General features: G+C 35.8%; 1 protein-coding gene across 1 annotated transcript in view; it reads right to left on the bottom strand.

The window, feature by feature from the left end:
- SCLT1 (sodium channel and clathrin linker 1) overlaps positions 1 to 14,270 on the bottom strand; it is a 308,272-nt gene that overhangs the window by 260,604 nt on the left and 33,398 nt on the right. Inside the window, exons 4-5 of the mRNA XM_062199088.1 lie at positions 13,619 to 13,691; positions 9,861 to 9,916 (exon numbers count right to left, since the gene is read on the bottom strand). Coding sequence (XP_062055072.1) covers positions 9,861 to 9,916; positions 13,619 to 13,691 — 129 coding nt within the window. The remainder of the gene's footprint in view (positions 1 to 9,860; positions 9,917 to 13,618; positions 13,692 to 14,270) is intronic.

Below are 14,270 nucleotides of genomic sequence, written 5' to 3'. Positions count from 1 at the left end.
TCCATAAATTTGCTGCCCTATAACACACCTCACCAACACAGACTCAAAGTGAAAGGATGGAAAAAGATATTCTCTGCTAATGGCAATTAAAAACAAGCAGGAGTAGCCAACCTAACATCAGACAAAATAGGCTTTAACACAAAACTGTTAAAAGAGACAAAGAAGGACATTACGTAATGATTAACAGATCAATTCAACAGGAAGATGTAACTATAGTAAATGTATTTGCACCCAATGCTAGGGTTAATGGCTATTTAAAACAAATACTGATAGATCTAAAGGGAGACATAGTCTCCAATATCATAATAATTGGGGACTTCAGCATCCACTTTCATCAACAGATCAACTATACAGAAAAACAACAAAGAAACAACAGAGCTAATCTACACTATGGACCTAATGGACCTAACTGATATCTACAGAACATTTCATTCCACAGTTGCAGAATAAACATTCTTTTCATCAGAGCATGCATCTTCCTCCAGGACACACCACATGGTAGCCATAAAGCAAGTCTCAACAAATTCAAAAAAACTGAAATTATACTGTGTCATTCCAGGTAAATATTTAGACAGCACTTACTATAACCATAAAATATATTAAAAAGTTCTAAAATCTTACAGTCTAGATCTCTTATTTTGTAGATTAAAAAACTGAGTTACAGATAGATTCAAGTACTGATAGCAAGAAAACCACCAGCCAGTAACCGCAGCAATGAAATCATAACCAATTATCACAATTAGACAATAAAAAGTTGGAAAAGATGATCTTTCTAAAAGTTTAGATTTTTTAGATGACAAAGATGAATCAAACACAATTCTAACTTGTATTCCAATTCAGTTTGTCTTTGATATAAAGATGCTCCATTGTTTTACATAGCAGTAACAAAAATACCACTTACTAAATTCTGATATACCGTTGACTGATTACAGTGACGTGTCAGTTTTGAAGGTCTTAAAATGAGAGTCAGGGGAATGGCTAGTTAATTTCAGAAACAATCAAATAACACAAAACACAGAGTAAGATAAATACACATAGTTAAAAAACATTCTAGATAACTGCTTTCCCTATGATGAATGATAGATTTCTCTCCTCTGCTAAACACAAGCCTCCTTGGTAAAACTATCCACACCACTGCCCCAGTGCAGCATTTCTTTTTGGGAGTAAGATAGATGACCCTACAAAGAAGGACCAATGCTTCCTTTCTTAAGCCTCTCCAATGAACTGTCCACCATTCTTTCCTGATCTAGTATTCTTATTTATTTGAAAGCCAGAGTTAAAGAGAGAGAGAGGGATAGATAGAGGGAAGTCTTCCATCTGCTGGTTTACTCCCCAAAATGATGCAACAACTAAGGCTGGGTCAGGCAGAAGCCAGGAGTCTGGGACTCTATCTGGGTCTCCCAGGCTAATACATGCTAACATATATACTGGGTGGCAGGGGCTGAAACACTTGGGCCATTCTCTGCTGCCTTCCCAGGAGCATCAGGAGGGGGCTGGATCAGAAGCGGAGCAGGTGGGATTTGAAATGGTGCTTAACAGACTCAGAATGACAAATTCCCTAAACAGCACTCTGGCCTCAGAACCAGCCCTTAAAGCATTCGGATCTGGCTAAAAAGCCCATGACAGCATTTCAGGCATGGAAAGCCAAGGCTCTGTGGAAAAAAATGACCTATATGAAGATCTCTGTGTGTGAGATCCCAATGAAAAGAACGGGCCATCAAAGAAGGAGGTACCTTTCTCTGAAGGGAGGAGAGAACTTCTACTTTGCTTATCACTCTGTCTAAATACTGATGGAGTCTGTGGACTCAAAAGGCTTCCATAGCCTTGGCAGCTCATGAGAAGAGCCTCAGTTGATCACTGATGTCATAAATAAGAGTGTCACTTGTTAAATCAACAACAGGAGTCACTGTGCACTAACTCCCCTTGCAGGACCTCTGTCCTTAATGAGCTGTACTTTGAGAATTAATGGTAACACTAGTCTTCAAACAGTACTTTATACTTTGTGTGTCAGTGTGGTTGTAAACTGTTGAAATCTTTACTTAGTATAGAGTTGGCCTTCTGTATATAAAGATAATTGAAAATGAATCTTGATGAGGAATGAGATGGGAGAGGGAGTAGGAGGCAGGACGGGAGTGGGGGTGAGAGGATGGGTATGGGAGGAAGAACTGTTATATTCCAAAAGCTGTGCCTATGAAATTTATATTTATTAAAAAAAAAAAGCTTTCTAAAAAAAAAAAAAGGGGGAAAGAATGGTGCTAAAATAGGCATGCTGATTGTGCAAGCAGCCTGACTCACTGAGCCATGACACCAGTCCCCTGGTATTTTCTAGTTCTAAATCGCAACTGGAAAACAGTCTTTCTTTTTTTTTATTTATTTATTTTTGACAGGCAGAGTGGACAGTGAGAGAGAGAGAGAGACAGAGAGAAAGGTCTTCCTTTTTGCCACTGGTTCACCCTCCAATGGCTTCCGCGGTTGGCGCGCTGTGGCCAGTGCACCGCGCTGATCCGATGGCAGGAGCCAGGTACTAATCCTTGTCTCCCATGGGGTGCAGGGCCCAAGCGCTTGGGCCATCCTCCACTGCACTCCCTGGCCACAGCAGAGAGCTGGCCTGGAAGAGGGGCAACAGGGACAGAATCCGGAGCCCCGACCGGGACTAGAACCTGGTGTGCTGGCGCCGCAAGGCGGAGGATTAGCCTAGTGAGCCGCGGCGCCGGCGGAAACAGTCTTTCTAAAGTATACCCTATCCTCTGTTTAAAATCCTCGAAGTGCCCCCTCTGCTATGTGTAAGAGAAGTTCAAACTGCTTAGCAAAGTATGTAAAATCTTTCATTATTTGGTCCCTTCCCACTATTCCACTTTCATCAAGTATGATTTCCCTACATATACTGAAATTCTGCCACATTAAATGACCTGTAGTTTATTGATAATATAATTGTTTTTTTCAGGTAATGAACTCCTACTCATTCTGAAAGAATCGGCTAAGATTTCACCTACTCATTTAAGGCTTCTCTATGTCTCCAATTAGAGTCAGTTCTTCCACAATTACTGCTAACATACATACTGGACATAGAATATATCATGAGGCCTAACTTGCAGAGATTTAAGTAGTCTTTGATCATATGTAGTGGCTCTGGAGAACTACATGGATCATTCTGTGCACAGGAAAGGCCAATGATTAGATTAAAATCTGCATATTTCTCGGTGCGATCTAATCAAACACTATCATAAGCTAGCTGGAACAAAAAGCTCCAACAAATACAAGTCATGGCACTTAGCTAAATTAATAACATTGAGTGTCTTCAGGATTAGGACTAGAGAACAGAGAACATTGGCATTTTGACTGTAAAAGTTAAACGAGGTCAGAGGTGCCAACAAAACAGACACTAAGGCTGTGCAAATGGCAGAGAAGCACACCCTTGGAGATGTTCCTGATTATTTTCCAATTATAAATATTTCAATTTACATAAAATGATCCAAGCTTCTGTTTCCCAAAGCAAAAAATGCCAAATATGAATATACAAAAGGACTTCCAAAAGTTCATGTAAATATTGTAAAAAAGCTATGTGTGGATTTCAGAATTATTTTGTACCAAAATAAATTTATCTTTCAATTCCACTTTTGAAAATATCTTTGAAGTTTCCTTATATGTGCTTACATTTTTAATGCATGAAATAATTCATAGAAAAAAGGATTTACTAAGCATTTACTATGTATTAAGTGCCCCTCAATAGTAATAGGTAAAGTGGTAAAAAGCACAGATGAAGGCTATGCCAGACACATTCTAGTTTATGAGAAAAATAATAAGCAAGCAGATAAATACTTTCTGGTATTAATAAAATAATATGAGTAAAATTAAATTGTATAGCATAAAGAAAAGTGGAAGGGGTTGGGAAGAACAGTGCTAGATATTGCCTTGCTGATTAGAGACTTGGACAGAAAGAAGAGACCAGTCTGATGTGGGTTGGAAGAAGATCTTTCTACGTAGAATAAACAAGTGAAAGTTTCTCTGGTTTGCAATGTGTAAGGAAGCAAATTAAGAAGGGCAGAGTGGCTAAATGCTGGTAATGAAATGGGAGTGTGATCAGAGGTCTACACATACACACACACATACACACATACACATGCAAACTCAATTAAAAATAGAAATATACAGAGAAATCTGTTTAGTTCTAGCTTTATAAGGGATTGTTAGAGATAGAAATTTAAAATTCCATAGTTACAGCTTAAGCAGACAGCATTAAGAGACTCTGGAGACTTTGGAGAATAGTATTCCACATGGTACCAGGACAAGTGTTTACCATGTAATACTAGATTTATTTTCTCCTCCTTATAAAAAAACAGATAAAATTTTTGAAAAGAAGTTTTATTGTTTTTTATAAATATTTATATGAACTCATTCCCATCACTGACAGTGTTGTATTCATAGGATACTGTCAACATAAACTAATGATATAATTAGGAAAAGTGAAATAAATTTAAAATTATGGCTTTGATATAAAATATCACTGAATTTTCATCAAATTGTGAGAACATATCTATTAAAATAAATACTTAAAATAATTCTATTTTATAATGCTATTTAAACCTTCTGTATCAAAAAGATTTTATCTTAATTTTAAAAAGGTAAATATTAGGCAGGCATTTGGCCTAGCAGTTAAGAACCTGATTTGGATGCCACACATCCCTTATGGAGTACCAGGGTTCAAAAGAGGAAATTTTCAGAGGAAATTCAAATGGCCAACAGACATATGAAAAAATGCTTGGGATCACTAGCCATCAGGGAAATGCAAATCAAAACCACAATGAGATTTCACCTCACCCCAGCTATAATGGCTTTCATACAAAAATCAGCATATTACAAATGCTGATAAGGATGTGTGGAAAAAGGTACCCTAATTCACTGTTGGTGAGAATGTAAACTGGTGCAGCTGCTGTGGAATAGTATGGAGATACCCCAGAAATCTGAATATAGACCTACCATGTGACTCAGCCATCCCACTCCTGAGAAATTACCTAAAGGAAATGAAATCAGCATATGAAAGAGTTACCTGTACTCCCATGTTTATTGCAGCTAAATTCACAATAGCTAAGATATGGAATCAACCCAGATGTCCCTCATCTTAAGACTGGGTAAATCATGGCGCATATATATATATATATATATATATACCCACACACACACCATAGAATATCACATAGCAGTAAAAAAAAAAAAAAAAAAAAAAAAAAGAAATCCTGTCATTTGCAACAAAATGGATGCAACTGGAAACCATTATACTTAGTGAAATAAGCCAGTCCCAAAAAGACAAATACCATATGTTCTCCTTGATCTGTAGTGACTAAGAGTACCTAAAAGGTAATCTGTAAGTGGTCATCAAAGAAGGATGTACTTTTCTCTGAAGGGAGAAGTGAACTTCCATGTTGCTTATGGCCTTGTCTAAATACCAAAGGAGTTTATGGATTCAAAAGGGTTCCATAGCCTAGGCAGCTCATGTTAAGTCTTGGGTGATCACTGACATCATACAAAAGAGTGTTAATTGTTAAATTAGCAACAGGAGTCACTGCATTAACTTCCCATGCAGGACCTCTGTCCTCAGAGTTGTATTATGAAAGTTAATGGTAAAACTTGTTCTCAACGATACACTTTGTTGTAGTGTATTAAGTGGAAGATATTCTTATGTCTCGTAAGTTTTAGATAAGTCTAAGTGCCCAACTCCATTGCTTGTTTCCTTAGGTGCTTCATCAATTAGTGATAAAATTTCTTCTCACTTTATTGCCCTTATTGCCCTTTACTGTGCTTGCTGCCCTTGTTGCCCCGTGCCTTTGGGATGCAACACCTGCTGATTTTTTGCCTGCTTGCTTGCTCCTCCATGCAATTCCTGGCCTGCTCTTTGCTTGGTATGGACCCAACTTAGCTTCTAGATTTCTTTTTCTCCTCTAAATAAAGCCCTCACTCTCCTGCGCATTCTCTCCCTGGATAAAATCCTTAAAAACTTACCATGTTGTCTGTTCTATTTGAGCCAGCATTCAGAATTCTTCTCTGAATAAGTGGCAAGAGTGCACAAGGTTATTAACATTGAAAAAAATTAATAAGCAGGATGGTATCATAATGGTGATTCTAGTGGGACCCTTTAATAATGGAGGGACCCCCCAAATTTATTAACATTTGTTTGACTGGTTTAATAGGGAAAACCAGCAACATGGTATGAGTTCTAACTCTAGTCACTTCTTGCACTCCACTCACTCCCCCATCTGTGCTCCTGAGTGCCTTGCCTGGGCTGCGGCTGGGGGAAGGGGATTGGCTGGGTGAAGGTGCAGTTTTCAACACTTGTGCAGGGCGCAGGGCCTGGGCTCTGCTCACCCCGGCAGAGTGTGCGCTGTGGCCCAGTGTGTTGGCTGCCACGCTGCTCCACTTGCTCCAACCCTGCAGCTGTGATGGGTGCATCCCTGGGAGAGGAGTGGGAGCCAAAGTAGCTGGGGGATCAGAAGCTACAGGTCCCTCCTGCATGCTCTTATTAGTCCTAATAAATGCTATGTTATATGAAATTTCTAAGTCAGTGGTCAAATTGCCTATAAATATTAATAGGATTGTATCTTTCTTTTCAATTTTTAAATTATCTCCATAACATATTACACTGGCAAAAAACCTTTAGAAAAATATTGAATTTTAAGAGTGACATTTAGCAGCACTATATTGTTAACTGAATTTACTAAAATGACTTCTGTGGTTTCACTGTTAAGAATGCATGAAGTTTGCATACCTTAAATAAAGGTTCTGGGTAAAACAAAAAAACAGAAACAACCAACCAAACACAAATCTTAGCTGCTTAACACATCACTTTCTAAAATGACAAGGACCAGGATGGCAAGAAGGCTTTCTTCTAGCCTATCTCTGTTTTATTAGTGAGAGAAATCTTTCTCAAAAGTTCCACAATGGGCTTTATACTTCACTGACTAAAACTGGGTCACCTGACCATCGTCAGGTCAACCTCTGGAAAAAACACATGGAAACTGGTTTTCGCTTAATATCACTTAAGATTGTAGAAGCAGCTCATTTTACCAGTTTACATTGCCACTGGTTATATGACTCAGAAAGAAGGGAAAAAAATGGGTCATGTGCAGACAATGTGGAATGTCTTTCACATCCTCAATAATAAATACAAAAATAACAACAATAAAACTTACTTAGTATCAGAAACTGTTGTTCATCTAATTACCATACACGGTTTTCTTTCTTTGGCAAGTTATAACAAAAGGAAAAAAAGTAGAGAAAACAAAACAAAACAAAAACAACTTTGTTCTGAACATGTATTAGGAGAGACTTAAAAATGGGAGAGATGATAAATATTTTTTCACCTCTTGTTTAGTAAGATATTTATAAAATGACTTCATTATTTCGTGTTTGCAGTGACAAGATAATAAGCACAAATGTAAGTATTAAAATGTTTTTAAAACCAATGATGTGGAATTCCACACTATTATACAATCCATGCCATTGTAGCTTCTACTACTCAGACATGATCATGTACATAAATTTTAAGGTATTTTCTTCAAAAATGATAAACTCTTGATTGTATAGTCCTTAACCACAACTCATTATTAAAAGTAGAACATTTCCCTAAAGACATAATTAGCAGTTTACTTTAAAACTGATAACATTTCTGAAAGTGCATTTAACAATTCCAAAATTCATTTTTTCCCTTTCACCCTACTGTACTAGGCATAAATACATTCATGACACATGACTGCTATTGTGGTCTCGATGTGATTAGGAATCCCCACCAAAACACATGTTGAAATATGATTCTCAACATTAATATTACTGAGAGGTAGCAGGGCATTTATGAAGTGATTAGGTCTTATGGGAATCAGTTATAGATACCTCTCAGGAGTGAGTTAGGTCTCTCTTGACTGGATTAGTTATCATGAGAGCAGGTTGTTACAAAGTGAGCCTGGTACTTCCCCTTGGTCTCCCTCACACCATGTTCCTTCCACATATGCCTGTTGTCCCTTTCTGCTCATTGGCCAAGATATGAGGCAGTATGAGGTCCTCATCAGAAGCCAATCTGATGCAGACACTGTACTCTTAGACCTTTAGAACTGTGAGCCATATAAATCTCTTTTCTTTGTAAGTTACCCAGCTGGGGGCATGTTGTTATACCAACAGAAAATGGACTAACTAAATGCATTATTGTTAAGTAGGTGAAGACTGGCTTTAAAAGACTTTGGCCTGGGGTCAGCACCGTGGCTCACTTGGCTAATCCCCAGCCTGCAGCACTGGCATCCCTCTGTCCTTCAACCCCCTCCTTCCTTCCTGAGAAAGAAATTCTTTTTTTTTTTTTTTTTTTTTTGAGAAACAAATTCTTAAAGGGCAAAGGAAAGGACTGAGAGATTTAAGTATTTTAGAATTTGATGCAATATTTAGAAATTCTGTTCATCAAACACAATACAATCTGGGACTAAATACTCGATATATCTATTATCTAGTGTGTTGCACGGATTACTGGTACATATTCATTTCTGTCCCTTTCCAAACTCCTGTCTTTGTCACATGGCTGAAAGTCTAAACACCACATCCTCAGATGTCCTTGCAGCTGTAGTTGTATATGAGATAACAATTTCATTAGCCAGAGTCACGAGAGGAAGATAATAAAGGCAGAAGTGAGTTATGACCATTTTTTTAATGAAGTGACAGCATCCAAGCAAAACAATGGACTTGAGTGTCTCTTGTCGTCAATACTCAGCACTCCATTATCTAGCTTCATGGAAACTATGCTGTAGTGCTAGCAAAAGTGATGGAAGGTAGCAGCATAAATAGCTGACCTCTGAGGTGTGACCCTGAAACTAATGTGCTATTGTACTTAAATGTAAATGAATTAAATTCTCATTTGAAATCTCTAGTTATTGTTTACCACATTAACACTGACTGGCACACCATTAAGTAAGTACTTCAAAAACTAAATAAGGAAAAAATTTAAAAAATACTCAGAGACAACAGGAAAAAAAAATGAATAAGCAATTAATGAGAAAAGAAAAACAAATGGGAAAACAAATGTGAAAAATGGCCAACCATGTTATTACAGGAAAATGGAAATTAAAACCACAATAAAAATTTATTTAGTAGTCAAAATGACAAATTTAAGAAGCTGATAAAATATATGGATCCATATAAACTCATAAATATTACTGATGAAAATGTAAACTGGCAACTACTTTGGAAATCAAGTTGACAATAAAATGCAATATTGAACATTCACATAACCTGTTTCATCACTTGAAGCATTTGTGCGTGATATTAAGCAAAAAAAGTAAGTTCTAGAATACTGGATGATATCATATTTCTCTATGCAAATATATATAATACATGGGTTTTATATATAACTATAGAAAAATTTGAAAAGAGAATGACAAAATTCAAAATAAGATTTACTTCTGGTAGAGGAATGACAAATGGAAGGAAAAGATGGATACATGCATGGGTATTAGAAACATCTGTAGTTTTTAAGCCAGGTGGTGGGTTGACAAGTTTTCATTGTGTCAGTCTGTTTATATCTAATGTTCTAAACTATTATTGCTGGTGTTCATTAGGTGTGTATTATTATAAACCCTTACTTTTTCGCTTAGAGTCAGACCAATAAAATAGGTTCTATTATTATCTTCAATTTATAGACAGGGAAACTGAAACAGAAGGAAGTTAAATAACTGGTCTAAGGTCACACAGCTAATAAGTAATGATGTCAGGAGCCAATCAGGCCCCTGAGTCCACATTCTTAACTAGTATATTATATGTATCAAATATCAAGTAACAAAAATAAAAGTTATCTAAGACAACAATAAAAGAATCAATAGCTATTTGTCTACCTTTCATTTTCCTTGATGACATTTTGAAGCTGTAGTTTCATCTCTCCCATCTGTTTCTGTAAGAATAAAATATGGCATAGCAATACATTTTATAATTAGATCTCCATTAAGTAGTCCATTCACTTGCAATCATATTCTATGATACTAGTCTACAAATAAGAGTTATTCTTTATCCCTGAAAAAGCAGTATTAAATAGTTTAATCATATGTAGATTATAATAAAACACATATTTTGAGTAGAATATAAAATATTTTATGCAATATATTGCCAAATATTTATAAATATATTTCCTACAATTCATAGATGTGAAAAACATGAAAAATATTCCTCAGTATGTCACTACCACAAATACCGGATGATTTTTACTTTTTGAATGTAAAGACCTGAGTTTAGGTGAAGCCCATATTCACATGTGTATTTTTTAAATTTCAAAAGGTATAATGTTAATGGTGAAAAAGGAAATAGAGGTCTTATTTAGCAGTCATTCATCCAGTCTCTCATTCACCACCTTTATTAATTATCTAAACTCTCTGTAGGATGTGAGGCTGCCATTGCAAGATATGATTACCGACATGCTTAGGTGGAAAGAGGGTAAAAAAAAATCACTAGACAAAATACAATGAAGAATAAAACACATACTATAAACGGAATGAGTTAAAGGCACAGTTAATTTTCTTTGAAGGAATAATGGGCTTGTTAGGACTTTAAGAAGAAAGTAAGAACATTTCAAGTAAAGAGAAATATGAGCCAAAGCAAAAAAAGGGAAAAGTTAGCTCTCAGAATGAATGGTGAGTAGAGAGCAAGGACATGTAAAATCATACTTAAAACAAAACTGCAATCAACTCATGATACATCCATTAGTCTTGACTATGCGCCCTAAGCTAAAGGAGAGAAGCCAAATCTGAAGTGAACCTTGGCAAGGGATGAGTGGAACAGGCAGTTCTCCAAACTTTCTTCCTGTCAACCTGGGAAGCTAAAGGCCAACTAGTCTAGAAAATCAGCAACAGTTAATTCTAACTATTCAGTTGGCTTGAAAAGTACACTTTCTCCAAGTTCCTGCTATGCCTGTAACATGATTAAACCAAAATGAATTAATTCATTATCAGATAATTGAGCCTGACCATATATGGAGTGATTCAGTGAGAGATAAAATTGGAAAGGCAGGTGCAGAATCTGGAATATCATGTTAAGAAGTTTGAATTTTATTGTAGCAATTATTCACAATTTATAATTTTTTAAAAAACGTATTGTCTTTGAGGCTGGCACTGTGGCATAGTAGTAAGCCTCCACCCGTGGTGCCGGCATCCTATATGGACACTGGTTAGAGTCCTGGCTGCTCCATGTCCAATCCAGCTCTCTACTAATGGTCTGGGAAAGCAATGGAGGATGACTCAGGTGCTTGGGCCTCTGCACCCATGTGGGAGATCTGGAAGAAGCTCCTGATTCCTGGCTTCAGATAGGCCCAGCTCTGGCCACTGTGGCCATTTGGGGAATATTTACTGTAAATTATTCCAGCAAGTGGAAGACCTCTCTCTCTCTGTCTCTTCCTCTCTCTGTCTGTAACTCTGCCTCTCAAATAAATAAATAAATCTTATAAAAATGGATCTTTTAAAATTTCACAAATAGCCACTTGAAAAGTATTAAATAATTATATAGTATATAAATATATACACATATACACACATTAGCTAAAATTAAAGATGAATCATGGCAATAATATTAAAAATTCTTTACTGTAAAAAATTACAAACTATTTGATATTTGGAAGGAAATGAAATCTACAGAATATTTCACACTATCAAAATTTTCCTTACCAGTTATATTTGCTGGCAGAAAGCCTTTCATATAGAGAACTGCACTGATACTTTTCCTGCTTTGAAGATACACTATTTTTGACTGGGTCAATAAGCCATAAGAACTAGTTCTATTAACAGATATGATTTATATGGGTCATTATTTTTGGAAGAACCTCAAACATTTTTTTCTCTCTAAATGAAGTAACAACCATTTGTATCATGATAGACTCTTGGGCTTACTATTATAGCTTATTTCTTTTAATTAATTCAGAAATCACCCTTAGGTTGTAAGAAATGCCAAATAGAAAAACTAAGTTAACAAGTTAGTAATATAGCTGATTCAAGAGATACATGAATCAGATTACAGATTATTTACAAGTTTAACTTCAAGATAACTAGCTATTTTATAACAATCAAAGCACAAAAAAAGGTCACACAGCAATTCAGAGTTAATTCAGCAGAAACTTGAGATTCATTCGTTCCAAAAACAAATGTAAAATGCTATTTAAGCATAGAACTTTCTGTTGCTCTTTAATTGTCAAATAGAAAGATTAAAGGAAATAACTGTGGTTTGCTCAAACTGTAATGACTACAGGATAAAAAGTGCACAATAAAGACTAGGAAAAGACTTAATTAACTAATGATAAAACAGAAACTTTTTTTTAAAAGAAGTTTGGGTCTGCAGGAATACTTTATAAATTTATGTATGAGTGGAACACCTTAAAAATAAAATCAAAGTTATTCCAAATGCAATAGAAGAAACTAACTTTATTTTTTAGAAGTTGTAAGCATTATGTGATCTTTGAATAAAGCTGCATATCAATCCACTAATTGATAAATAGGAGATTAACTCTCATCAATTTGTTCCCATAAGTTCTGGCAATCAATCATTCATCAAATATTGAAAGGCTTACTAAGTGCTACACTTTAAAGCATACCATATGATCTCCTTTTTGATATAAGAACAGAAGAGAAAGTAAGGGGGAAAGTGCAATTCCATTCTACGAAAATCAGTCTCAGGATTGTTTTATAAAAGGTTCTTTCTTTCATTATTAATCAATGCTGCTTACCCTAGCCACCCTAGCTAATTTAGCCACTGCTAAAGTGGTCAGGATTGATACAGGCAAACAGAATGAAGGATATGTTTAATTATTTACAAAGAGACGTCATTGCCTCCTGGTGGGCTTAATTTAAAACATACATATTAAGTTCTATTTAGGAAATTTGCTTCTATTATATTATTATCCCAGTCAGAAAGGTCAAAATTTGGGGAGAAAACATGAGGCATTTTCAGATATAAAAAATACATTATAAATATTAGGTTATACTCTAAAAATGTGGTTCACTGAGACTCACAGATAATCCTGAACAATTCCGTGTCATCATTCTAGTTTTTCAGGATCTGCTATTTTTCTCATCTTAGAAGCCCTGGACCCAGAGTAGAAATTTGTCTGTTTCTTTACTCCCTTCACTCCTAAAATAAACTGATTACTAAGAGATCTTGGGGAGAAAAAACTGTTAATAGTTTATGCCTATATTGAAAGTGGATCAATAGCATCTAAAACACATAAGACAAAAGCATCTGAGAGAAACATTTGAAATTTGGGAACAAAAACTATTCTCTGAATTACGGGAAATGCAAGATGGAATATAGGTAAGGAGAATGCTCTGAAAGAATTTTAGACAGTTCGACAGAAAAATCAAACAAACAAGAAGTAAGCAAATAATAACAGGATGAAAAGATTGCACTACACATGTAAGAGATGTTCCTGGCAGATTGCAAGAGCAAGGAAATATTGGATTAAAAGACAAAACTGAAGATAATCCTTAAACACATACACAGACCCAAAATTGATTGTTATAGCTTATCGATTCTTCCTTATCAATGTTTTTAAAAAGAAAAAATCTATTTTACCTATTCTTTTCATATTACAAAAAGTTCCATATCTATAATTTCATACCTGGTAATATTTTAGCTGTGCATTTAGCTCTTCTAGATGTTTATCATACTCAGTAATAAGAGGGGCTAAAAAGCTAGAAGAAAAAACGCATAATTTTATTTTTTTAAATTTTTATTTAATGAATACATTTTTACATAGATACAACTTTAGGAATATAGTGGTTCTTTCCCCCATACCTCTCCCCCAGTTCCTATTCTACCTCCCTTTCCCTCTCCCATCTCCTTCATTATGGTTCATTTTTAGTATGACTTTATATACAAGAACCAACTCCATGCTGATCATAGACTTCAACAATTTGCACCCATGCCCACACACAACATATAGAATACAGTTTGGGGAGAAAATTTGCAATCAATTCTCATATTACAATCCAACAGGGACAGAGGTTCTACATGGGGAGCAAGTGCACAGTGACTACTGTTGTTATTTTAACAATTAACACTCTTTATTTTATGATGTCAGTGATCACCAGAGGCTCTTGCCATGGGCTGCCAATGCTATGAAAGCCTTTTGTGATCATAGACTCCATTGGTATTTGGACATAGGTGTAAGCAAAGTGGATGTTCTCTTCTCCCTTCAGAGAAGACTGTCTCCTTCTTTGATGACCCTTTCTTTCCTCTGAGGTCTCACAGAGATCCTCCATGTAGGATAT

Source organism: Lepus europaeus, chromosome 8, assembly GCF_033115175.1.
Source record: "Lepus europaeus isolate LE1 chromosome 8, mLepTim1.pri, whole genome shotgun sequence".
NCBI classification, from domain to species: domain Eukaryota; kingdom Metazoa; phylum Chordata; class Mammalia; order Lagomorpha; family Leporidae; genus Lepus; species Lepus europaeus.
Note: the sequence above shows the minus strand (reverse complement) of the source record. Positions and strands in the feature narration are given on the sequence as shown.